The sequence below is a fragment of the Stegastes partitus genome, unplaced genomic scaffold (genome assembly GCF_000690725.1).
Source record: "Stegastes partitus isolate 25-593 unplaced genomic scaffold, Stegastes_partitus-1.0.2 Scaffold1143, whole genome shotgun sequence".
Classification (NCBI taxonomy): Eukaryota; Metazoa; Chordata; class Actinopteri; family Pomacentridae; genus Stegastes; species Stegastes partitus.
The window spans coordinates 55,108-82,784 of NW_007578874.1; the positions used below are offsets into that span (position 1 = coordinate 55,108).

Consider the following 27,677-nt stretch of genomic DNA (forward strand, 5'->3'; position numbering starts at 1 on the left):
AGGTACTCCTGAAGTGCCTCTGGCTGTTGCCTTATGATACACCAATAACGTTTGTGTACTAAGGGCTGTTTTGAGGTTTGAGATTTTTGAGTTTAAATTTGCAGGTGTGATTCTCTCATTTTTCTTTTTGAAACCGAGCCCCAGAAACAACGAGGTTTACACTGTTTCTAATTGTTAATATTTAGCGTAATTGCAATATTAAAGCACTGTGTTTAATTTAGGATGTCTACTGCAGCTGAAAACAATTAAGATGCTGGTATGCAGTGTTGATAAAACACAGAAAGAGCACTAAAGTAATTGTTCTTTAATAACCTTCCAATATTGCACAGAATAATTAGGATTAACATCACAGCCCTTGTCTGGGATCTGTGCGTGTGTGTGTAATGTTCATCCTTAAATTACGTGTGTGTGTGTGTAATGTTCATCCTTAAATTACGTGTGTGTGTGCACGCTCGTCACATGTGTGTGTGTGTTCGTAGGTGTTCGGTTGCATATGTCCCTGTCATGTGCACCCTTGTTCCTGAGGGTTTACATGACACCGAGGTCCAGTGCTCCTATAGAGACGCTGCTGGCTGCCTCCTGCACGGAGAGCCGGCGCACCACTGGGAGGTGGGGGCAGATTGTCAACAGCACAGCTTGCCTCACTTCATCACGCTGACTCTTTGTTGTTGCTCTCCCCCATGTATCTGCTGAACTCATTCCAGTCTCTGTCCTTCCCAGGATCAATGTCTCGTGCTTACCGCAGGCAGACCGAGAGGCTGACAGCGAAGACTAGCGAGTGATCAAGCAATGCGATCAGATTGTTTCCTCATTCTAATTTGTCCACAGGCTGCTGATAGAATCGATAGGGGCTGCTTTGCAAGCTGGCTTCCTAAGTGTACTCACTGCTCCTATAGAAGAGTGTGTGTGTGTGGACAGTGGTAGATAAGAAATGGGCCTTTTTTTTTGTATATTCTCACCACTAGAGGCTACTGTTGGTCTCTGTATGAAATGCAAGAGGCAGCGTGAGGCGGTGTAATGTAGTTGTAGTCTCACTAGTTTATGTTACCTATGATTTATGTGCTCTTTACATCGTGTATATCACTATATTTCACACACCAGTGCCCTGCATCTTTTTTAATCTACTTTTTGGATTGTTTTTTTCCCTCTGCAAAATCATTACATCTCACTTGGAAGGCATGCAGATTTCATATGGACGTCACCTGAGCTTCAAACACTTTGCATTTGTCATAATGTGAAACTTGCTGAACACGTTTCTTTTTGAATTTTAAAGTGTATGTATTTAAACGTCTTTTTTTTTTTTTTGCCCTTGAGAAAGAGACATTGCTTTCCTGCCATCATGAGCTCTTATTTTATGAGAATAATTTCAGAGACTTAAAGAGGTGCAATGATGCAGCAATTCACAAAGTAAAAACTTAAAAACAAATGGTGTATGTTGCTATTTGTGTCCTAGTCCTGTATGCACCGATGCTGCCTCATGAGCAACTGGACTAATTGCACACGATCTTTAATAAAACAATGAATGCATTTATCATTAGAGCCCCATTTTTGAGTGTTGTCCTGGTTTTAATCAAATTTAGGACATGGCAAATTCATATTCTTATAAACAGTATTCAGGTTTTTGTCAACATTTCAACCACCATGTTTTATTTTTTACCAGCAGAAAATGTTTAGAAGCCTAAATAAGGTGTTCACATGCCCGTTTACATGTGCAACTCATCCCCATGACACTCCAAAAAATCTGATTATAACCAAGGTCTAATTCAATATATGGCTTGCCAGGCCATTACTGCACAAACTCACACAGATTCACACACGTGTACGGTCTGAGTCTTCGTGCCGAATGCCGTTTTATTTTGAAAACTGGACGAACCCAGAGCACAAGACTGGAAATCAAACCTAGTCAACCCTTCCTCGCTGTGTGGGAACGCCACTAATCACTGAGCCACAAGCCAGCAATAACTTTAATGTTGACAGGACGTCCCCACAATGCTTGATTACCTCCAGAAGTGGTTTGAAGACTCACTCACTGACCACAGCCAAATAATAAACAGAATTTGGCTGGTGACTGGTTTTAATTTCCCACACTGTTCATAGCCCGGGGCACCTTTTTAACAAACCACTGAAAAGATGCCATCTGTTTGAAAGAAGTGACCTCCGAGCCGTACAATTAAACCCAGCTGGCACAAGACACAACGAGATGCCGAAAACTCTTTACTTGACATTAGTGTTTCACAGGGATCCCGCGGAATACCAATTATTCCAGCGGACATCACACGGCTTCAGATTATTTCATTTGCGCCGTCGCGGTGTCAGAGCCGCGTGGAGTTGTCAGCGAACGGCTACGTCCAGCGTCGGATAGCCTGATGTAGCCTGCGTGCTGCTGTTGGTGCTGCTTTACATCAAAAAGCATGCCCAATGCTCTCTAGTTCAGAGATAAAACACACACTGATCCACACTGCAGTCACTCCTTGAGCAGTCAGCCTGCTACTGTTGTTCTGCTGCTGTAAAATATGTTTTTTTTTTTTTTTTCTTCTCCTCTTCCACAGGCATTCCTATTCCCCTCTGTCCACCCCCTCCCTCCCTTTCTCCTCTGGGGCTGTAAATAAGCCGGGGCTGTGTGGACCCTCGAGAAGTCCTCCCCCTCACACTCTTCCTCACCGCTGCTACCCCCTTCTCCATCCCCTGCCCACTCAGACTCCTCTGCTGCTGTTTGCGCTGCTGAAAGGTGCCAGGGAGATGCTCAGATGATCCATCGGGCCATTCTGAACCACGGCGTCCACACGGCCCCAGACAGGGAAGACTAACTGGTGCGAGTGTGTGAGCGAGCCCTTGGAGAGTGCTGTGAGCACCCTGTGAGGCCCCCCCCCCCCCCCGCCAAGCCTGGCAGAAAGCTTGGCTTGCCCCTTCACTCCTGCAGCCCCTGAGATGCCCTCCCCTCCCAATGATGGAGGTGAGTAACAGAGGCTCAGCTCTCCCAGGACTGTCAGGCTTATTGTGTTAGCTGTTTAGTCTGTTAGGCTGCGTATTTCTGTACATACACTGTGGCACATACAGTAGAAGTGCACACACATCATAATTTAGGGATCATGATGCATGGAGCTACACCAAACTAGACGCCTAATCCATTTACATTCTAGTCCCATAAACAAACCCCACTAAATCCCCTGCAGAAATGAGGGAAAATATATTAGAAGACTCCTGCTCCCCTCCCAGTCTGGAGCACAAGCTGTGACTGTATCTAGTCTTGTTGTATGCTGTCTCCTCCTCCAGAGGATCAAGGAGCGTCCCCCGTGAACGGGCCATCTGTGGGCTCCTACCAGAGCAGTGGGAAGAGGAAGATGCACACCAAAAAGAAGAAAGGCACCATCACTGCCAATGTCGCTGGCACCAAATATGAGATCGGTACTGTAACTCACTCGCAATTGTATTAAAAAGCCCTTGAAAGTACGGTAACGACAACTGTACATAAACATGTGCAATACATGTGTTGGACGGGAATAAGATCTCATGTTGATAGGAGCTGAAGCAGGTATATGCACGACTGAAATCTGTCTGCAAAGATGAAATATCTTTTGATCACAGAGTTCGCCTTAACTGAGAAGCTAGTGTGGCATGAAAAGAGGCTTTTTCTTTTCATGGGTGATGGGTGATGAAATCCTTTCATTGACAAGGGAGTAGTTTGAAATGGCTTCACAGTGTAAATGGTTGTAGGTTCAGTCCAAGTGTTAGTTTAACTCCAGTCACTATGCTTCCTACGTAGACAGGTGAGACGCACTAATAACATTAATGAGCGCGCAATAAGTGATAATTGGTTTTGTGTGAGGAGCTAATTTTATGTTACATTCAGCTGCTTTGCCAAAACCTCAGAATTTCAGGCTTCGGAATTTATATTTCCATTTTCCTCATGAAAATTTCATGAGCGAGCGGGAGTGGGTGGTCCTGCAGGTAAGATTAATGCGCTGTGACACAGTGAATTGTATATTAATTTTGGAAACAGCTCTCAGTCAGTCCCTCAAAACATCACAAATCCAATCATAATGTTGTCTCAACAATAAAATCTAATTTGCTGTGGTGGATCGCTTGAAGGAGGCCGCTGTTATTTAACGTCTTAAATTCGACCTAAAAGAGTTGCAGTCCAGCAAAACACTTCGCACAGAGACAGCTCGGCCTCGTGTACATACATAAATCTCTGTTGAGGTAATTTAACTTGGCAGTGAGGGTTTTTTTTTTTTTTTTTTGAGATCGGTTAAAAGAGCACTGTAAGCACTCTTAACATGTTCAATATATTGTGTGGCAGCAGAGCTCTCAGGGGTGAAGTGCAACCTATGAAACTAAAGAGTCAGCAACAGCAAGTAGAAGTTGGAGGCTGCTGGGATCCTGTAGGTAGACGGAAGTCCAGCTGTGAGTCAGTCAGCTCGCTGTGACGAGACCCTCTCAGTGGCCATTCAGAGAGCAGTGCCGGGCTATTTTAAAGGGAAATTAACACTAAGGGCCAGATGGATGGCTCATTTTTGCTGTTACCTTTTTTGCGCCTGTCTTATTTTTGTCTCAGAATTGATAGCACTACAGGTAAAGGTTAAAGGTCAGGGAGTATGGCTTTGGAAATCTGCTTTGCACCCACTGAGAGGGGAATGTAAGCTCTGGGCCTAAGGACGTGTAAGACAGGATTGATTATAGCTTTGCTGTGCTCGAACGTGCTACTGGTAACCGCAAGCGTAGACCTGCTGTGATGTAAACTCTCCCTGTTCCAGTTAGCAAAACACTGTTAGCCTCCACCGACGTTAACAGATGGATGTAGTCACATCGGAAACATCTTTTTCCCATTCAAGTGCCATCACGCAACATTAGGCAAGCCTCCTCCAGGTTTGTGAAGGCTTTCAAGAAATTAATTAATACCTTGTTTCGTTAGGGCATATGAATTTTTCATTACTCCCTGAATAATGAATAGTTGTTGGATTAATGTCCAAATGGGCTTGCCACCTATCTCTCATACTATGGGGTTTCCAGTGGGATTTGAATGCATTACAGACAATTAATTTATCTTTTTGAGGAGAGGCATTACGATTGGCTGCTCTGCAGCTATTCCATGAATGGTAAATATTGCTGTGAGCGTTTTGATCTATAATCTCCTGCACTCGTTTCTCTGTTAATATATGCAAAAACAAAATTTAAGCCTGGGAAAATGTTTGAGTGAAATATTGATCTGTAAAGCAGAAATATTTGATTTATGGCTCCGAGTCGTATCTTGTTCCTGTTTTGCATCTATAGCGTTCAGTTACCAGCCAGTAAACCTGGAGTGAATCATGGTGTGAAAGGCTTATTCTTTTTGTGAAACACAGTCTAACGTGAGTGTTCTTCTGCAGTTCGTATAGTCATCAACGAGATGGACTTTATCAAGACCCGGGATGAAGATGAGACTGCCAACCTCATCTGGAATGACTCAGCCGTGCAGCATGAGAAAATTGCTGAGCTCAGGAATTATCAGGTACACCGCATGGCTGCCGTGTCAAGTCAGCACACCGTGGTCCGAGGCACAACAGCCCGGAGGTTAAAGAAGAGAGCGTTTATGATCCGAACACGGTGTCAGATGCTGCACAGACCAGGAAAATGTAGACATTAACCTTTGCAGTGTGAAGCAGCTCAGAGACCAACAGCCTCAGATGAGGGATGTGATCGACGAGCAGATGAACTCAAAGTAGATGAATGTAACTTTGGGAAATAAAAGGTTTGAGGGTCATTCCATGTAAAATCAATCTCCCACCTGACCTCCTCAGAAACAACAGATTTTTAAAAATGTGTAATATCGTTAGTATGCAAAGTTTTACCTTCACACTCTGAATAGTTTCAGACTCACAGGCCTGTGAAGTACGCAGAGGTGGGTTGAAATTTCAAGCATGTTTGAACCCTCATAACTTCATAAGTACGGAAGATCGACACATGACATTTTCAGGGCACAAAAACACATTTGAGCTTCATTCGTCACAATATACCTATAGTAAAAAAAATCATTTTGACACAGAAAGAATCCTGGCTATAAGATGATCCTCTAAAAAAATGATCCTTCCATTGTCTAGAACTTGTTCTGACCAACCACCATCACACATGAGCCTTGAAAGTTTACCCAGAATGCACTTTTTTAAAGTTTTCTCTGGCAAATTGTATGACTCTATAGACATTAAAATGCTGCTGCAGTTTTACTGTTAAAACTTCGATATTTCCCATAAATTGATGCTTCGAAGCTGGTTTTAGACAAAATCCTGCTGAACAAAAAACTGATTTTTGCTTTACAATTGAAACTTCAAACAGTTTAAGTTTGCTTTGTGTGTGTGGAGACCTAAAGGTGCTAAAAAAAAATGAGAATTGAATTCTTTGTTGTAATTCAAGGGCCTGTACCTCAGAAAACATTCATAGCGTGAAGGTGAAATTTGTGCATGACTAAAGTTATTGTACATAAAAATCACCTGAGGTCAGGTGGGAACTTTTTTTTAAAGATTTGTTTGATTTTATATGAAGTGAGAAAAGCCTCTCTTCTTTTTGCTTGTGAAAGAAATTCTAGGCATTTAGTTGACCTTTTCGATTAAAAATTAAACAGCTTACCTCTAACTGTGGCCTAATTAGTAAGAAAGGTGAGAAAAAAGCGACGAGAAAAGGTGAAAGAGACACATCGGAGCTGAAGCAGTGCATCAGAAGAAAGGATTTAAAGGATGAAACAAACATGACAGCTACTTTAACCCTGCTGTGCTTTACGAATTTTATATGAGTCATTTTCCTATAAGAAAACCAAATCTCCTCTTTTATATTCTCCACTTTTGTTCAGAAGTTCTCTGCAGATTTGCTCATTACAGCACAAAGCATTCCTCGATATAGGTCTGTCTTACACTCTGGTGCTCCGAACAAACCAACTCTCTAAATGTTTCGCTCTAAATTGTGATTGTTAGAAGTTTTTAAAAATTCACAAAATAAACCATCATTGTAATCAGTTAATTTGTTTTTATTTTTGCGCCTGCAGATTAAAAAAAAACCTTTATCAAATGACTGACCTTTTGGAGTTTCAGTTTAATTAAAAACCAGAAAATCCAGCGGCACAATTTTAGCATGTGAGAACAGTGTGAACATAAAGTGTATTTCGAGATTTATAATCATATGGATATTAACTTATATTGAACAGAGTAAGAGGGAGAGATGAGGGTGATCTGAGATATAAAGCCAGTTTTAGTGTCTCCTTAAATATTTTTTATTTAAACAGAGACAACACTCGTCAAGTTAATTTATGGAATCCTTTCTCACATTCAGCTCCAGATAGAATAAATGAAAACACTGTACAGAAAGTGTCCTGTGTGCACTTACTACACAGAAGCTGTTTCCGTTTAGGTTGCTGGACCTAATGAACCTGATCAGTTTCCGCACAGTGGGACGTCTCTAACTCCACCGTCCCACCCAGGGTCTCTTTGCATATCGGCCTGCTTTGCAATATGTTTTACCGAGTGCCCCCAGTAGAGAACAATGAAGTAATAAAAGAAAGAGGTGAGCGCAGATGGGGATGCGGTGGGCAAACGGAAAGTGAAAATTCGCTCGAAATGGGAAAGAATTAAAGAATTAAGCGGAAGAAGAAACGGAACGGGAAAAGCAGATGTGCAGAGTCTTTAATTCTGAGATCCTGGGAGGTAACGAGAGATAACAAATAGGAAACAGGAGCGAACACGAGTGAACAACTGAGCCGACACCGAGATGGGAAGATTGGCAGGTAGACTGACAAGTTGTGAGCAGGAGGGGATGGTGGGGCAGGTTTCAGATGTCACTGCCGATGTTGATAAGACCAACCCGAACAACAAGGCTCGCTCTGAGCTCCTTGTAGTGGTCTGAGTGTAATCTTACCTCTGTTTGACCCCCCTGTCCTGCTGGGTGAACTTGGCTGCTCCCCCTCAGCTCTGAGTGTTAGCTATCCATCTTCCCGAGTGCTTATTTGATTAGACCGGGCACTAATGATCGATTAAATCACAGGCTAGTCAGAAAGAGCGCGGCTTGTTAGGATAGGGGCAGCAAGAGTTCAGCTAAGTAGATTGAATATTACAAATACTGTAACAGCTTAACATGTAGTAATGTGGCTAATGTTTCACACAGAACTGGTGATTTGCTGTTTTTTTTTTTGTTGTTTTTTTTTTTTTTACAACTTGCTCCCTCAATGCTGTTGTGGCGCTTCATGAGATAATTTCTCAGAAGAAAAGTAGAAGTCCCTCAACAATTGGTTTTGATTTCCCCTCACAAGCGATGTCGTCTCGCGGCATTGGCATAATTGTGCAATCTCTTCCGAATCCCTAATTACGTCTGTCTCGTTTGGATAATAATCACGCGTTCCTTTTTCTTGTTTTTTCCCCTCCTTTCTCTCTCTGTTTCTCCCCGTTTTAATTCTTTCCTTTTAGTGATGTACTGTGAGAGTTTGCTGTCAAGTTTCAGTTCATACGAGCCTAATTAACGCCCCTGTTCAGGCTCATTTGGTCAAAGAATACAGAAAACCCTGAGTTTTTCCTTTACCCCCACCCCCCCTTTCGGCACATTCAAAGCAATTCATTCAACTGTCACTGCAGGAGCTTGCGATGCAGAACCAATTACCTTGGCCCCTCTGAGTTGAGATTGATCGTTTTTTTTTTCTTGCCTCTTCCCTCCCCAACCTTTAAAGTATTAAAAAAAAAAAAAAAAAAAACATGGTAAACTAAATAAGGGTTGAGAAAGGTCTCAGCGTCACCTTTTTGTTTTGAGTCCGTAATTGGGCATAAATGTCAGAACATTGTAAGCTCACTTCAGGTTGCTGCCTTTAATGTGCTCATTTTTATGAAGGGGTGGGGGTGGAATTGAGTGGCGTAATGGCCCTAACAACATTATTATGTCTGCCTGTCCCTCTGCAGAGAATTAACCATTTCCCTGGCATGGGCGAAATCTGCCGGAAAGACTGCCTCGCAAGAAACATGTCCAAGTAAGTTTTCTGTGTGTCTTAATGCATAAATGAGAATACTTTGGTTTAGTTTACAGATGCACAAAAAAAAAAAAAATACAAAGCCAGCTGGTCCAGCCAAGAAATTACAACGAGCACAACATTCATCTTTGCTGTAATAAAAGCGCGACATACAGTTTTGTGCGATAAGATAATTCTAAAAGTATAAAATGCTGCTTTGTTTCTGCAGAATGATCAAGTGCCAGCCTCAAGAGTACAGCTTCATACCCAAAACCTGGATCTTCCCCGCCGAGTACACTCAGTTCCAGAACTACGTCAAAGAGCTACGCAGGAAACGCAAGCAGAAGACCTTTATCGTCAAACCTGCCAACGGAGCCATGGGTCACGGGTAGGTCAGAGGCTAGTTTAATCCATACGCATCGACTGCACGACTGACGGGGGGAAGCCAAGAGTAACTGAAGGAGGAGATAAGTGAGTGAGCAAAGGAGGAAATTAGCAGTAGAGCAAATAGAGGACAAGCACAACAAAACAGGGCAATAAGAGGTTTGTGACCCTGACATGGGTGTCTATGGAAATAGTATTATGGCTGGGACCAGATTGAGTATTTGAGCTGAGAGGGTGTGGTGAATCTCATTGTGGGCTTCATTGTCCTCGATGGTCACACTCTCCATAAATCAGAGGTTATCGCCGCCATTGGAGGACACGCACACATACACACACACACGAACGTACACACACGGTCGCTGGCAGTTACTGTAGTTCCTTCCCCGAAGGTCTCTGCATGTGATTATTGGATTCCTTTATGAGGCACCATCAGCAGAGACCAGTCAGACTAGAAAATGGACAAAGATGGCTGCTGCAGGGGACTCTGTCTCTCAATAGCATCTCTTTATCAAAAGATGAGCTGGCTGTGGTACCTGAATGCATATTTCATACTTGCAGTCCTGTGGGCTGAGAGCCTATCTCAGGTCACGATGTCACATTTCTATTGTATAATTTGACTACCTGAGAATTGAAACTGTGATTGAAACCAAGTTTTTTTCCAAACTGCAAGCTTGGTGACATGCCCTTTCAATTTATTAGGCACATCTGCGCACACCAAGCAATCAGAGGCAAAATCCTGGCAATTAACACAACTTTTGAAGCTTAAACTGTTTAGTTTTTGGTTGGCAGAAAGGTGTGTGAGTAACTTATTATATTGAGTGGTTTGACTTACATTCTGCCATCCTAACGTGTAAATATGAGTGGACAAAAATGATGCCAAAGAGTACAAAATGTGATCAAAAAGTTAAAACAGCGTGGCAGTAAAAAGCAAGACTGTGCAAGTTTAAATTTGGCTGCCATCTCCTTTGAAGTAGTCATTTTGTGCAGCGATAACACCACTCCCAGTGCTCCTGCCACGCTTGAACGCTCCTTGGCTCACAGGATGTAGGATGCAAGTATAAACCTGCCACCGGTCGCTCATGTCAGATGGCTTCTTCTTCTACTGTTTTTAAAATCTCCTTCACTGGGCAGTGGTTGAGGCTTTGGGTTACTGCTTAGAAGGTTGGTGTTTCAAGCCCCGCTGCTGGGCCAAGGCCCATAGCCCTACCTGCTCTAGGGATGCATCATCATAGCCGAACCCTCTCCTCGGACCTCAACTTCCTAAGTTGAGGTAAATGGGGTAAAAAAACCAAAAATCACCGTGCTGTGATGTGTTTGCAACAAATAAAGGCTCAGACTCCTCCAAGCATGTATGCGACAAACGCTGGATCTCCTCCATTGTGCCAAAACAGTGAACCTCTAACTTCAGTTTCTTTTTTGGGGAAGAGTAAGACATCGCAGGGAGCCAAATCTGATGAGTACAGCAGGTGGTGAGTGATGATTGTGTTGGTTTTGGCCAACAAAACGTGTGTGTTTTCAGTGCAGTGTGACCGGGCAGGCGTTGGCACAATGGATCATCCAATTACCGTCATGCCTACAGTTCAGATCGTTTGCGCCAAATGTTCTCCCTCCAACACCTCAGGACGTTAACAGCAGAACTCGGCGTTGACAATCCGACCCTCTGGGAGGAATTCACGGTGCACAGCCCCTTGAATGTCAAAGAAAACTATTAACATGCTCTTGGTGCTTTAAATTCATTTAGTGAGATCAGCTTTTTAAGACTCATGCAAATGATTCCCAGGGAAAGGGGGCAGCGTACTTAAACAGGCTTTTCCCCAGTTCAGTATGGGTTCTGGGAGCAAGATTATACCACATATAAGTCCTGGAGGTTCCGTAGATATGAAGGAAGCAAACCGGGAATGGCTTTGTAAATGAGAACATACCAAGGACAAGGCAGACCATCCAACACCCAATAATAAGTACAAGATTTAACATTTGAAATAAACCTTCATGCTCTGTGGTGGACTGTTTTCAATGCAACCCAGCACAGGCACCAACAAACAAGAAACTGCACAACTGTTCATTATTTCTGGAGATTTTAATGACTGACATTTATGGACTGTACTCCTGAAGTACTACCAGCATGTTAATTTTCCAACTAAGGACAAGAACACCTTTGATCACACCCACAGCAATGTGAAAGATGCTTACAAGGCTGCTGCCTTTTCTTCACTTTGGGCTGTTTGACTGAATCCCTGTGTTCCTTTACCCAGCGTACAGGCTAATCCTCAAGCAAACCCCTCCAGTAAGTAAGATCTAGACTGAAGAAACCGATCAGGTCCTCCAGGACTGCTTTGGTACTACTAACTGGGAAGTGTTTTAAGACTGCCTTGCAGGAGGACTGTACTGTTGATATAAAGCAATACGCTGAGGGGTTAAAAAGTTGCATCAGCCGTTGCACTGACAACACTGTTGCATCAGGACGTACGCCAACCAAAAGCTGTGGATTAACTGTGAGGTTCGGGCCATGCTGCCTGTCCGCTCCAGTGCATTTGGGTATTTCCATGAAAAATCAATCAGTGCCTCCCATCTGACCCTCAGAATCAGCTGATTTTTTGTGTGCAATAATTTTAGTACATTTCAAAACAGTTTTCTAATAGAGTCTCATTTAAACTCTGGTGAATGTATCTTCAGGCGGAAACAACTTTGGTGTTCGCATGTTTCATGGAACGGTTTAATTACACTGCAGCAGTTTGCAGCATTGGGAGCTTCTCTGAGAGTCTTTCAGATTCTCCTCCGATTGTGTTCAGTTCTGGTTCTGGGAGTTTGTTCTGTCGTCCTGCTTGTGTCCTCAGGTTGTCAACAGCGGTGATGATGTGTAATGTTGCTAACCAGCAACTGTCAGGGCCAGAAAAGGATCATGCAGGAATTATCAGGGTTTTAATTCCTTCAGTAAATGCAATCTTACATTTTACATTTTGCAAGTGTCAAAATATGATTCTATTAGAGCTTGTTTTGACACAGAAGGAATGTCTCGAGGGATCTGAGGGATCCTGGTATCACAAGTTAGGTAAAAATGAAACCTTTTACGTGTTATAACTTGTTTTTACCAACCACATCCAACACGGTGGTATGACTGTTAAAAATGTACCCAAAATGCACTTTTTAAAGTTTTCTCTAGTGAATTATTAAAAAAGCAGAAAACACATTAAGGGTACCAATGTTTGTTTCTGTAACTCTACTTCTCAAACATTTACCTGCTGCACTTTTGCTGTTGAAACTTTGATATATCTCATGATATTCTCATTCTATGCTCAAAATTGGTTATAGGAAAAAAAAATTGTGCTGAACCAAAACCTCGCTGGCTCTTGATTGTGATTCCTGAAGCGAATGTAAAATTGATCTGGTTGAGCTGAAATGTGTTTTTCAGCCCTGCCATCTCCTCTATTATGAAGTCACGAGGCTCAGGAATGATGGAAAATTGAATGCAAATTAAAAAGTGCAAAATTTCAACCTGCCTTTGTGTACTCTATTACTCTATGTGTGTGTAACTGAAAACATTCATATATTAAGTGTTCAACAAAAATACTAAAATCAGCTGATTCTGTGGATGGCAGGCGGGAAGTTCTTTTTTAGATTTGGTTGATTTTACACAGAGTGACCAGTTTGTCTTGCTCAATGCTGAGAACAACAAAAAGGCCAGTTATGACCTGCGGAGATCGATCAGAGAGGCTAAGAGACAATAAAGGCTGAAACTAGAGGGCTACTACGGCACAGCTAACAGCCAGCATGTAAGCAGAGGCCGACAACACATCACAGACCACCAGAGCAAGAGCAGGGGCAAATAGTCAACCACAGAATTCTGTGCCTGCTTTGATGCACAAGTGAGTAAGACTCTGGGAAGAACAAACCCACAGAAAGCAGCTGGCACAGACAACAACTGAGGCCCTGCACTCGGAGCTTAATCATCAGAGCCGGCAGATATAGTCGACCTGCACAAGCTCCAGTACCCACCACCATCACCCCCTTCACCACGTACGGTGAACTGTCTGAGGGACTATTAGCTGGTGGCACTAACTCTAGTTGTGAATAACTGTTAGTTATGAGCAGGATCGCACATTTTTAACATTTCTTTATTTTACTTATAGTCATCAGCCTAATCAGTGAACAATCAAATAATTATTTTAATGAATTAACCTCTGTAGATATTATTGAATATGCTGGTAATAGACACACTGTCCAATCAGACTCCAGCATAACTTATGAATGTGAGCTTTGGCTGGAAGTCATTTATGCCACAGAAGTCTATGTCATGGTGCCCTCTGCTAGCTAAACCACCGTCATGCTTTCTGTTTTCCAAGTGCAGTCGAGCGACCGCCTCCTCTGGTCGCCACAGTATGAAACACAGCAGTCCATCTCATTAGACACTAAGAAGCTCCACCTGCTGGTGCAGCCAGGTATTACAGCTAATCTGCAATACGTTTTCTGACATCCTCGGTTAACAGATTTTTAACCTGTTAAATTTTTAACACCTATTCATTGATAAACTGATAATCATTAACATCCCCCATCCAGAAGAATGTGCTGGACTCAATAGACCCTGTTCAGTTTGCTTACCAGCAGGTCTACATAGGCTGCTGTCTAAGTGACACTATTCTAAAGACCAAGAGAGTTTAACGAAAATGCAGTTTATTGACAACAGCTCAACTGACATATTTAGCCACAGTTATTCCATCAAGTTGAGTGTTTGCCGCAGTGTCTATGACAATGTAGTCACCCAGAAAAGCGCCGCAAACATCAGATTTACAGGGTTGTAGGTGATGAGGCAGCGTAAAGACGGGAGTCACAGACATGGTGAAGGGACAATACCTTCAAATTCCTCAGCATTCACATCAGTGAGGGTCTCACAACGTATCACAGCTCATTTGGAAACCTCAGCAGTGTTTGTATTTTCTGAGAAGTTTGATGTGTCGACCCTTCTTTGAGCGTTGAATAGAAATTTAGAGGTTGTAATGTTGTTTAATCCAAATAAGAGGCCAAGAACTTTATAAAGTATCCTTGTGTATTTGTTTTTTGTTGAATCAAGCTGCGGTGATGTATGATTTGTCAAAGTATTGTTAAATTTGGAGGTTGGTTAACTGCATTATACCTCCAACTGTGGACCAGTCAACAAAATACGATTGCTTGATTTGAAATACAATTGATCAGCAAGCTGTTGAATTGGGAAACAGTAATTTAGGTTAATTAACAAATGCCCCTAACATCTACCTTGTGAAAACATCAACACTTGCTTTATCCAGCCTCTCAAAGAACAGGAATATTTATCTTATCTTAGCGACTGTGCAGGACCTGTAAGGCTCTTCAGAGAGTGGTCAGACCGGCAGCAGCCACCTGGAAAGCATCACCTGAGCGTATCTACACACCAGTCACAATTTTATCAGGGACACAACAACCCCCCCCAAACACGCTTTTACCATCAAGGAGACGGTACGGCGGTGTGACATCAAGAAGCACAAGACTCAGGAGGAGTTTTTATCCACAGGCCATCAGACTTCTGAATGACTCTCACCTCCTCCCACTGACATAACTCTCTGTTTGTGTGATAGGCTCCAGCCTCCTACACGTTCATATGCACACATGCACAAATACCCTGCTGCTACTCAGTGTGAATATTTTGTCGCTCATCAATATGCTCACTTTGCACAAGGCATTACATTTTTATTTTTTTGCATTACATTAGGGCATAATGCAGCAACAACAATGTAAAAGTCAGCACCGGTGCAATATATTTGTGTTTTATTGCACACGTTTGCTGCTGTGGACTCAGGTATATAACATAGTAACTCCTGTTGTATATGTTTGAAATATTTAGCAAAATTCTTAATATTTTTAAATACTTCATGTGTTTACCCCTTTTATTTTACTGTACTCTGCTGGTGAATGAAAGGAATGCACAGTACGAATTCCCTGCCCAGCTGACTGAATGTTTAGTTGTTACGTGTGACAAAAAAAGCTCTTGAACCTTGAATTTCTTTGGCACTCAAAACAAATTTTGATTTTTTTTGACCTGAGTGGAAGTCAAAGCCACAAAAAAAAAAAAGTGAAAATGTCAAGTGGTTTCAAGTTCAAAGATTCAAGTGTGATTGGTTTTGCAGGTAATTCTGCTTCATGAGATACAATATAAAGTAAAAGAGAGGCAGAACTGAGAATATTATATTTGGCAAAAATATGGGTCCCTCTGAAATTTGTTTTTGCTTTGCGCATTGCTCATAGCTCCCCGGAGCGCTTCAGAATACATTGAAATTGCTCAGATTGCGAAATGATTATTGCGAAAGTATTCTTTTTGACTTCTTATTCTTTGAAAATGTGATCCCTGAAGTGCATGTGTGAAGAAATATGTTGGAGTGCTGTCATCACTGGCACCAATAGGTGGGGATATTGAAGTAAAAATAGCTCGGTGTGCCTCACCTCTCCCTCTAATTCTCTTTGAATTTGTCCTTTCTGGTATAATGTGAGCATTACTTATAACTCCATGCTGCACTAAGCCCTTATTTATTAAAGAATAAAAGGCAGCAAAGGCTGAATTATTGCAATACATTAAGAATATGAAAGATGATGAGTTTAGCTCGACCACTCAACGGCAGGCGGCTCTCGAGATTAGATTTTTCTCTCTCTTTTTTTTTTTTTTGCATGGTGTGACGCGGCAGGAAATTAAGTTATATCTACCCCCTGTAATTTATTTTTCCGTCGGCCAACTAAATGAAGTTATTGTTTGTGTCTGAAGCCCAGCTTGTTATAAGGGGAAACAAAATAAAAGCGCGTGCGGAGCTTAAAAAGGCGAGATCCCCTCCAGTGCCAAATTAAATAGGCAGGGGAGAGTGGGCCGTGATTATCTGACACCACAGCTCATCAATCATGTCGTCTTCTCCACAGCTACTTCTACTCGACTAACTAACACTGTTAACCCTGTCCTCATCATTCAGCTTATTGTCTGCCTGTTAGCAGGGCCCCTCACATCGCTGGTCAGGCTCCAAAGAACTTCTTTTCTCTTCAAATACTGCGATAAGCAGCAAAGTGCTCGTCTTCGCTGGCAGGACCAAGTGGTGATGGATTAATCCGAAGTAGCAAGTAGCTCTACTTGTGCGAAAAGGAAGGCTGAACCAAGACCTTGTTTCAACCTGGAAAGCCATACCTTATCCCACTCTACATTTCCTCTTGTCCTCGTGGAGTTTGCATAAACACAGCCCCCTTTGAACAACAGGAGTGCAGTGTTTTTGCTTCATTAACTGAGCAGGTTAATTGTTTGCTCCCAGGATACTTTATGTTCTGACTGTGATTACAGAAGCCAGAGTAATGTTTGCCCTCTGGTGGCTCGGTGCCACAACATCTCAATACCTCAAACTTTACTTTTTTTTGGAGCAATCAAGTCTTTACGTCTCGGCCAAGTGTTGTGTTTGTGTGCCTGCCTGCATGTGTATAATGGAGCCTTGCAGCCTGTGCATGTAACCAATTTAGCCCAAGTCTGCCCTAACTATGAGTGATGGTGATACAGGTCGGTCGCGTTGCTTCTGCATAGTGGAAGATTGTTTAAAAGTGACTCCACCCCCTCCCTGTGGACACACATAACACTCGTGCATTCTCAGACACACAGTTTTGAAAATATTGCACACGGATGTACATAAACTAACACAACTGCAGCTAGCAGTGGTCTGTGTCTTATAAGACCTGAGTGCCGGCGACATGAGACCAAAGCAAATGAATTAGAGCGGAGGCTGAGACGGAGCCCAGTGTCCGCTCCTGTTAACCTGCACGCGGTGAAAAAAGACCTACCGGAGCATTTTGATGCACTGTGCCGGCTTCAGAAAATGACTACGTTCTCCAGATGCTCACAGCTCAGACAAGCCGTTGTTTGCATTGTACCTGTCTGTTTTGTGTATTTTTCTGCTGGTTTATTTAGAAATGAACAGAAGTTTTTTTGGAACCTTGGGTGCCTGCAGAGCCAGACAGTTTGTTCAGCTCAAACTCGACTGGAGGCGTTCGGTGTCCACTCATTTCCATAATTTTTTTTTTTTTTTTTACTGTGGCTGTCGAGGGTCACAGAACACCACCAGGGCACCACGACTCTGACCCTCACACTCCTTTAGGGCTGAATGTCTTTAACATAAGAATCTTTCTGTGCACAGTAAGCGCACATCTTCCTCCTTCCAACTGCATCTACCGCGATTATGGTTGTCGTCTACGAATTTAAAAGATAAACGTAGGGAAAAATTAAATCATGGGATGTGAAAATAGAACCAGTATCAACGGATGTAGCGCACCAGAACTTTTCCAGATGACTCTGAAATGAAATATTGTGTTGAAACCCATAAAATCCATATCTTGTTTGCCTCAATTTTTTATTTTTTTTTTGCTTCAACATGTATATAAGACAGTGCCAATGTCATCAGTCTTGTTCATGGTCCCTGCTATGCTCCCATCTATCATTTTTTTAATTATCTTTTTTGTCTTTACTATGCCATATTTTATTATGCTGCTGACGACACCATAATTTCCCCCCCGAGGATTAATAAAGTTTCTGTCGATCCAGGATCTCACTTATCCGCAACTGCGAGAAGCTGCCAGCCCAGGAGCACTTTATCGTTCAGGAGTACTTGGACAAGCCCTTCCTGATGGAGGGCTACAAGTTCGACCTGCGCATCTACATCCTCGTCACATCCTGCGACCCGCTGCGCATTTTCCTCTACAACGACGGCCTGGTTCGCATGGGCACCGAGAAGTACCACGCACCCAGCGAGGCCAACCTGGTGAGTCTCGGGGTATATTCCTTTTAAAACCCTTCGTAATTAGGGACGTCCAGACCAAGTCCCGATCTGAGTTGTTTAATATTGAGTATTTGCCGATACTGAAGCCCAAACCAGTTCCATTTTTAAGCACTACACAGTTGCACATTTAAAGTACTCAAAAGTTGTTAAATCAGTCTAATGTATGTGCAACTAAATAACTCCGCAGTGTATTAAGAAAGAATTGCATTCAAGCTGTTCCTTAATGTTATTTTCGTTAAATAAAAACAACAAACTTATCACAATTTCACTTTTCTTTTTAGCAGAATAGCCAAGTAAACAAACTAAAATATTTCCTCATAAATAGCTCATATCACAATTCATTCAGTGCTGCATTATAGTTGTAAAACTTAAACGCTCGAAATGAGTAAAACAATCACAATTCCACTTGGAGGAGATGTAATGGATTAAGATTTACAGCCGCACGAATAAAAATAAGAATTTCGCTCAATGCGGCTTTGTGGTAAAGCTCATATGCTAAAAACGAACAACAGAAGTTTCAGTTTTAAAGTGTTGAAGCCGACAGCAGTCATGTCTGATAAACGAAGACGTAGGCGGTCGGGAACCTCGTTGTAAAAAGCTGCATTCTTGATTTGAATCGCAAACAGGTGAGTTGTGGCACTTTCTGCTTTCCATACGAAACCTAAGAAGACGCTAAATACCCGTGTTCTTTAACACATAGGTGAGTTCAGTTTCCCTCTCTGTGATCCGTTTGGCAGAGTCACTGTCTCAGGAGGTTTCTGTCTTTTAAAAAAGTGTCCTGCAGCTTTTACCTGAGTTACCTGAGTGATCTCGCCGTGAGATTTTATGTGTCGTATCACTGAGTGCAGCTCTCTTACAACCACCTCTAAAAGTAGTTCTGATCTTACAAGTGACTGTTGGACTGCTTTCTTTTTTTCCAATTTTAAATATTTCATTCACTTTAGCTGCAGCCTGCAACAACATGAGCTCTTCTGTCACAACAGCTGTGTGACAGTGCACATAAAGGATCGCTCTTTGGTTCGTGCTCAATAAAGCAGATACCAATCGGTTAAAAATGCCTTTTAATCCTTAATTGTAAAAGGCTTTGTATGTGCAGCATTGTTACATAATCTTCAGATAAAGCTGTGCATGGATTTGGAAACACACAGTCACAGACGTATGTGTATATATTTAAACTAATACCAGTATATGTGCTGTTATCTGTGTACTGCCTGTGCACGAGGCCAGTTTGACGAATTTTATAGATGCAGCTGTTTGTGTATTTATATTAGCAAGTGCATACAGCACCCAGTGTGCAGCCAATCAGGTGAGTCTAGCAGAAGTACATTCACACAACAATGTATTTGCTATGCACTCCCATGAACCGGAACCGCGGGCCTGTGCAGCTCAACATGATCAAATTAGACACACAGACACGGGAAAACAGAGGTTAGGAAGCACAGCGTAATCTTCGCATGATCACAACACGCGTGTACCGCCGCACACAAACACAGACAACAATAATCCCGACGCTGTTCACAAACACGGAGCGTGCAGACGTACTGTATGCACACAGCTGAGCATAAATGTCCACATGCCAGATGTCTCCTGTAATATCAAGCCGCTCATATTTGCCTTGAGGTTCTGCATCTGCTGAAGCACAGTCTGTTGCCGATGATGGGATGCGCACACACACATTCACACACACAGACACACAGCTTCCCATCAAGCATGATGCTTATCTAAAATATGAACACACACACACACACAGACACAGACACACTGGACCCCTCCCCGTGACACAAGCGTGTATTGTCTTACTCAGTGTGTGACACATGATGGAGTGAGTCATGCCATGGAGATGGATGTTCAATCCCACAGAGAGTGGCTCCCAGACAGCCATCACAGGCTGGAGAGGCCTGCGGTCACGGCGTTATTACCTCGTAGGCTAAGGACAAGGATGTATTGTCTTCAAGTGTGAGGGATGGTGTTTAAAGAGAGCGATACAGCGGGGGTTATACAGTGGATAGTTCCAGCCAACCACTCAGTGACGCATTTTAGCCATGAGCTGTGGGAACTGTGGGGACTAACGGCTTAAAGATTTAGTTGATCTGCGATTGTGAGATAATGATGAGCTTCGTCTGAGAAACACTTTTAAAACACAACACCGATAATTCCCAGAATGCACAGCGAGGCGTTCTGTGTTTCTTCGGCTGTTTTGTCAGGGGACTAGTTTGTGATGTTTTCGCATTTTCCTTTATTGTTGTTTCGCCGCTTTACTTTGGAGGAAATGTTTTACATTAGGTTGTGGGTATGTGCTCTGTAGCATAAACACCCAGGAGGACGTTTGCTGTGATTATTATCATCACTGACAGAGGCTATAATTGCGCTAAAGAGTACCGTCACAGGTACCGCAGCTATTTAAGTCCAGTATACAGTATGCACACCATGTATTGCATTTATTTCATTTGGAGCTGCAGCGATTAGATAATTAACTGATTAACTGATTGAGAGAACATTAATCTGTTACTGTGATATTAAACTGAATATCTTTTGGTCACACAAAACAAAACATCTGAGGACCTTGGGCTGTGGGAATCTGCTATTTTCTTTTACAAAAAATAAATAATCAACCAGTTAATTGATAAAATATTCTGCATATTAATCAGTTATGTTTTTCTTTTTTAAATTGCAGCAGTAATTTTATTGTATCTACTGTTCTGATGCCCTCTCCTCTCCCCTCAGTGTTATTTTGTAACTCACTCTTGGATTAATTTTAGTTTTACCAGGTAAAAGTATGAATGCATTCTAAGTGGGAGCGCAAAGCAGGTGTAGCAGAGCTTTGTTTCTTCATCAGCTCAGTAAATAAAGGAATTCAGAGGAAATCAGAGTGTAATTTTTATGCACCAACAAACAAAAATTGCAAATATGGTTTGCTGTAGCGATGAAATTAGATTTTGTTGCCAGAGCTTAGATGAAGAAATGGACTTGTTTTCAATACGAACGAAAAGGACAGGGCTTGTTTCTCACGGAGCCGTTTGCTTGATTCCGTTTTGTCTCCACAGAGCCAGCTCTACATGCATCTGACCAACTACTCGGTCAACAAACACAACGAGAACTTCGAGCGAGACGAGACGGTGGACAAAGGCAGCAAGCGCTCCATCAGCTGGTTCACCGAGTTCCTCCGCACCAACGACTATGATGTGGCCAAGTTCTGGGGAGACGTCTCTGTACGTGGGTAGTCCACCCGCACAGACGCAAACACGGATACAGTTACACGCAGACGCATTGTGTTGGCTGTGTACGTCCACAAAAGCAAGGATGTGCCGTACGCTAACAAAACGCCCCACAAATGCAAACAAGACATGACTACATCCGTAAATGTAATCTTCAAGTGTACACTCACGTACACACACACACACACACACACAGGCTGTTTGCTGCTAGCCAACACACAATACACAAGTGGACCAGCTAAGGTTTGATATGATTTGTTATGACAGAGATTCAGTGAGCTTGTTTAACTCCAGGAAGAGCTCAGTGAAAACATCATTCCTGGAGGGTGAGCTCTCCCTTTCTGGCACGACTCTCGGCTCATCCAAACACCTCAACCGTGTTCATTTTCTTTCATCATTGTCTGTTTGGAAAATTCTTCCGCCTCCTCTAACGGGTTCATTCATTTTTTTTTTTTCAAACCTTTTCCCATCCATACCCATTATGCGCCTTTTTGTCTTACCACTCTTTTAGTTACTCCTTTCCTTTTTTGACCCCTTTTCTTTGCCGCCGCTGCTCTCCGTGTTCTTTTCTATTTCATTCTTATTTTCTGTTTTGTTCCTCTTGACCTTGACTCTTTGTCCGTCTGTCCATAGTCATTTGGGTTGTGGGGTCCTTCAGTGCTTGTTCTCTCCTTTATTGTCTGCTTTCATGCTACCAGCATTCAAATTCAAAATGAAGTCTCGCTGGTTATTATTCTCTAGTCAAGACAAGCTTTTATTTCTTCTCGTCATTAGCTTTCACTTTTCTGTACCGTCACGTGGACACTGTTTTACCTGCTGCGATGACTTCTTGTCTACTTTTTCTTTTTTTTCGTCCATCTTGTGTAATCTGCACCATTTCGCTAAAATGTCTTTTTCTCCGTTTCTTGGCTTTCTTTTCTGTCTCTCTATCACCTTTCTTGTCCCTTCGTGCCACAGCAGACTGTCTCCCTCTGACTCAGCCACACCGTCCACCTCCTCTCCTGCTCTCTCACCTTTTTGTTTTTTCCTCTGCACTTTCTTCACAAGTTGCACCACTCCGGCGTTAGTGCTGTCCATTCGCGCTCTCACACACTACGCTTTGTTTCAACTCTGTATTTATGCTCTCTGCTCACTCTCCTCTCTCCTTCCCTTTTCATCTCTCCTCTTACATTTTGTTCCCCTACAGACCTAGCAGGCAGCCCTGACTCTTTCCGCCAATGGTCACGGTCAGAGAGTCAGAGAGTTTGTTTGCAAAAAGATTGTCTGTGGGGGTTAAGAATATCATGTATATTTTTTCATGTGAAACACTGACATCTCTTTCATATTGAAGTATTATTGATGTGCTGTATGGGGCCAAGGTTTGAGCGGCAAAGCTGAGGCTTTTTTTTTTTGTATGTGGGTGTAATTTTGAGCGCAGAGTCTGACTGCAGATGGGCTAGTTATAGATTTTATATTTGCTAATACACACACACACACACACACACACACACACACACACACACACACATAAACATGAAGGCAAAAAAAAAATAAATAAATCTGCGGAAGCTGTATTTAGACTTTGGCCAAAGTCTCAATGCATGTCTGTTTGTAGTTTTTGAGTTTTCAGTAAGTTGTCTCAGAGAAATATGAAGAGCATCTTAGATTAGAGGTCTTTTGTTTTTTTAGTTCACAGATAATCTAGGTTACGTTAAGTCTTTTGCGTTTACAGCTTTGGAAATAATTGTTACACCACCTGTTGTTTTCTTTTACAGAACAGGGCGTTAACTGATAATTCTGTTGTCAATTTTTTAATTTTTAATATGTCTAAAATGCAAATAATTCAATGCATTCAATAAAATATGTCTGAAATTACAAGATAAATCTTTATTAGTACCACTAAGGGGATAGTGCAAAAATATAGAGACAACAGTTGAAAAAAAAAACCAAAAAACAAATATACACAAGTTCTGTTTATATTGGACAGATTCTTCCACGTGTTAAAATTCAGCTATTACACGGATTCATTAAAATACGACGTACTGAAGCTGTAAAAATGTGAAAATCCACACTAGACATGTTTGATTGTTTCGTGCATAAGCTGTTTATGTAAATCCAAACTAAATTATCGCTCAACAGCATCTAAAAGAAGAGAATTGCGAGATGGCAAGAAGACAGAGATCTTAATGAAAGCAGCAAAGTAGCGTCCATTACCACCTAAAGAGGAAAACGCACCAAGACCCACAACGAACAAGGCAGGGAACGGTGCTCACAGTGGTCTAGTAATTATTTCCAAAGCCGTAAAAAAAAATCCAATCATTAATCAGATCACTTATTCTCTTTATTTTCTCTTTTCTCCGTGGCCTTGTTTGCTTAAATGTTATTTCAATTTGACATATTTGATCCCTCCTGTGATCGAATATGCTTTTATTGTTGCTGTACTACGAACTGAACAAAGGAAACCCATGAATAAGAGAATCAAAACATATATGACATAAATTATGCATGCATGCGTAAACTTTTTGAAACAACATTCATATTCATGCAGATAAAGGAGATAAAACGAGTAAAAGCTTTTAAGCTTAAAGCTAACAAAAAGACAGGCACACATGCGCACGCGTTAGGCGGGAGGCAGCGGCCAGTGCTGGGGGCTCAGGATAAGGAAGGGGCTGATATGTGCAGGGACAAAGGACACAAACACAGCAGCCAGTGCTGGAGACTTGGGGCATAAATGGTGGTAGTGGGACCAGGTGTTTGTGCTGGGCAGCCCGTGGGTCAGACGGGCGGACGGATCGACATATGGATGGAGGTGTGTGAGCGACAGACAGATAGAAAAAGGAGGAGGGGGTGTAGCCTTATCAGGCCAGGGCCAGACCACCAGACCCCCCTCCTGCACCCAGCAGTCAGACTGGACTGGGCAAACTGCAGGCCAGCAGCGCTGTGTGGGGCTCGGCTGGTGAGGGGAAGCTTTGTGCAAACTGTGTGTGTGTGTGTGTGTGTGTGTGTGTGTGTCAGAGCGAGCGTGTTTATCCCAGTTGCACAGTGGGAGTCGGCAGGTAGCAGCCAGTAAACATACGTGCAGACACACACATGCACACAGGTTGGGCGCCACCAGCAACACAGATGGACCACCACCAGCACGGGTGAAAGTCTGTGTGTGAGAGGAATTCAGAAGGCTCAGTGCCAGTAATACTTTGTGTTCCTCCTCAGTTTTCAAACTGGAAAAGCAACGTGAGACGCTGGAGGATTCAGGATTAATCATAGATGGTATCCCAGCATGTCTGCAGGTTACAGGTCAGGCGTGTGTCGTGATTGCTTCATTGTCAGTTTGCTCCTCAATCTAAAGATGCTGCCATTTGTGTGAAGTTGCAACCTGCAATTAAAGCAAGACTCTTAATTGCGCCATTATCAGATTAAGAAGACCTTCAATCAGCAGCTATAAAACCCGCAGCCTATGGCTCTGCAGTGTAAATGAAACTCAGAAAATAAAAACGTAAGACTGTGTTGTCTATTTCGGCTCGGCTGAGTCATTCTGTCTCTCTTTGTGTGTCCTGCCAGGAGCTGGTTGTGAAAACGCTAATAGTGGCTGAACCTCATGTGCTGCACGCCTACCGCATGTGTCGCCCCGGACAGCCACCAGGGAGCGACAGCGTCTGCTTCGAGGTCCTGGGCTTCGACATCATCCTGGACCGCAAACTCAAACCCTGGTTACTGGAGGTACAAACCTTTACGTGTTTGTGTGTGTGTGGAACTATGTATTTCTTACTTTTGCGTACTTGCTGGCGAAAGCTGCATTTTATAATCGAGGTTTTTGAAATACATTGACTACGTAATTTAAAGGGACAGCTTCGTGTGCTAATTTGAGATTTTTAAATGCTAAAATAATTTTTTTGACAGTCACAATAGTGTTTTTAGATTTTAAAAATGTCTCGACACACACTGCAGGTACGGCGGGAGTCTTACTTGTGTGATTTACAAAATTCTGCAGAGTCTCACCTGTCTGTTCCAGCATTAAAGTGACAGCGGCTCCAAAGCTGGAGCAATGTGGCATAAGCAGCAGAGAGGGAGACATTACCACACTCTGACAGAAAGCATAAACACACACTGATTTTGCTTACACACTCCCCGTCCCTGCACACAAACACCCACACAGCCTCCTGTGTTTATGCAACTCCGAACACAAGGAGAGACCCGTGTAAAATAAAAAAAAGGAACCGCAGCCATGCACTCGCAATTACATGCAGCGCGTACGCACCCACCCGCTAATATATGCACCACACAGAGCAAGACAAAGGCACGTATGCAGGGTATGAAAATATAGGTGAGGGTGGTAGATTGACGAGCAAGATACCCGCCTCTTATTCTCTCAGTGTCAGTCTCTCAAGTGTCAGTCATCCAGGAGGTGGATTCAGGTCCACTCCGGGATTTCAGTCTCACCGCTCTGATGTCAGCCAGTCAGTTAAAGTGTGACCTAAATCCTTTAACCCAAAGTGGCTGCACCCCCACCGCCTTCCCACAAATTGACTCAAGGATGGGAAATGCCTCGGGGATAGTTGTTTGTTTTTTCTCCCATCATGCCAACCCCAAAATAAAAAATTTCCAAATGCATCAGATTTTAGAAGAGTGAGAAAGAGGGGAAAGAAAAAAAAAAAAAGACATTTTGCTAGTTGGTCGGATGTTTTTCAGCCGTCGTGGAATTAGGGAGTTATTATTACCCCCACCTGATGCTCTTTGTGCTGCGGCATAAGACAAAAGGATGTACAAGAGAGAGCGAGAGGATGGTGTTTCCTTTTTGACTGCTGCTGCTGCTGCACCGTGACAGCATTTTGGGTTTTGGTTGTGTGTGTGTGTGTGTGTGCGCGTGTGTGTGTGTATATGTGTGTAAATGTGTATGACACGTAGCAAACAGCCGTGAATGCAGTTGTTCCACTCCAGCAGTAATGATCCCCCCTGTGCTACTAGCAGCTCTCTATAACTCTCATCAATTAACATCCCACGCACACACACACACACACATCTACACACACACACACGCACAACCTGCTCCACTTTCACGCAACATTTACAGCAACAATCATTTATTTCCAAAATTCAACTGATTAGTCAGGGGATAGTTGCAAGCATAGAGACCCCCCTCTCGAATCCTCGCTGCGTACGCTGTCAAGCCTGAAAATAACTTTATTACCACTTTTTAGCCCGTTGACGTTTATTTCTATTCTGCAGGGACGCAGCCGGGGCCCATGGGCGCGTTGCCACAAACGCTACCCTGTGGCAAGCCCTCAGGTCGAAATTAAATTTTTCAGCAGATCACTTTGCAGCATTTTGTGGTAAACTGAATCTATTTCACCTCGTTTCACCATTATTTTTTTTTTTGCAAATTTTTCTACCCCCAGAGTCCCTCCGAAACTGTAAAAATTGTGTCAGGGACTGAAACCCGATCTAGGCCCCACGGGTTTGTTTTGAATTTGCGGACTCCGCTGCTCGGGTTTCCTTATTGGTGTCACTGTGAATTACGCGTGCCACGCCTCGTTGGGGCTTTACCCAGACTGCTGTTCCGACAACGTCCTCCCTCACTCTTTAAAACGTCAAAGTCGGTTGTCGGACATGCAAACTCGCAGCCAGGAAATGGAAGTTCAACCTGCGTAGACTCAAAGTCGGTCGGATACCTGAAAGCTCGACGGTGTCATATATAAGAAACTGTCAAGTGATATTAGTCGTGTCCTTTGCATTTGCATTTTTGTCAGCTGTTTTCTGAGTGTATGTGGGAGGACGGAGGAGGGAAAAGAAACATGATTGCCTTTCACTTCCTCCAATAATTATACCTACAGAAAATCACCACCGCTTTTTATTTAAATTATTATTATTCAAAATAGTGCGACGCCAAAGCTCTGTGATAAGGAGACACGTTTGTTTTGTCAGTGCAAAAAAAAATAAAAAAATCGTGTCTGCAAGATACAATCCAGCCGTCTTTGTAAGCGGACAAAGAGAAATCATTGCAAATATGCTGATAACGAATCCAGATACTCAAGAGAAACAGCCCACGGACCGGCACACACCTGCTAAATAGGTTGTCACAGGGGTGAAAACAGAGAAGCCAAGAGTGATGATTCTCAAACCATGGCCAGGCATTAAACAGGCGCATTGTGCTCAAAGCAGGTATAGAAAGGGGAGAAGAGAAGGTAGAAAGAGCGAGACCGGCTTTTGTGTGATCCTTATCTTAATTCAGCAGAGTTTTCAACACAAGTTTTGCCTCCTATTGACATTCAAAACATCAGCACTACATAGGCGCACACACATACACACAGTCACACACACACCCAGTCACACACACACACACACACACAC

At 42.8% G+C, this 27,677-nt stretch overlaps 1 protein-coding gene across 1 annotated transcript in view; it reads left to right on the forward strand.

Moving 5' to 3' along the window:
- Positions 1-2,928: 2,928 nt before the first annotated feature.
- The window catches only part of ttll7 (tubulin tyrosine ligase-like family, member 7), an 84,317-nt gene continuing 59,568 nt past the window's right edge, over positions 2,929-27,677 (forward strand). Inside the window, exons 1-8 of the mRNA XM_008296641.1 lie at positions 2,929-2,953; positions 3,274-3,405; positions 5,367-5,488; positions 8,907-8,974; positions 9,183-9,341; positions 17,904-18,120; positions 21,183-21,347; positions 24,891-25,049. Of these exons, the coding sequence (XP_008294863.1) occupies positions 2,929-2,953; positions 3,274-3,405; positions 5,367-5,488; positions 8,907-8,974; positions 9,183-9,341; positions 17,904-18,120; positions 21,183-21,347; positions 24,891-25,049 (1,047 nt within the window). The remainder of the gene's footprint in view (positions 2,954-3,273; positions 3,406-5,366; positions 5,489-8,906; positions 8,975-9,182; positions 9,342-17,903; positions 18,121-21,182; positions 21,348-24,890; positions 25,050-27,677) is intronic.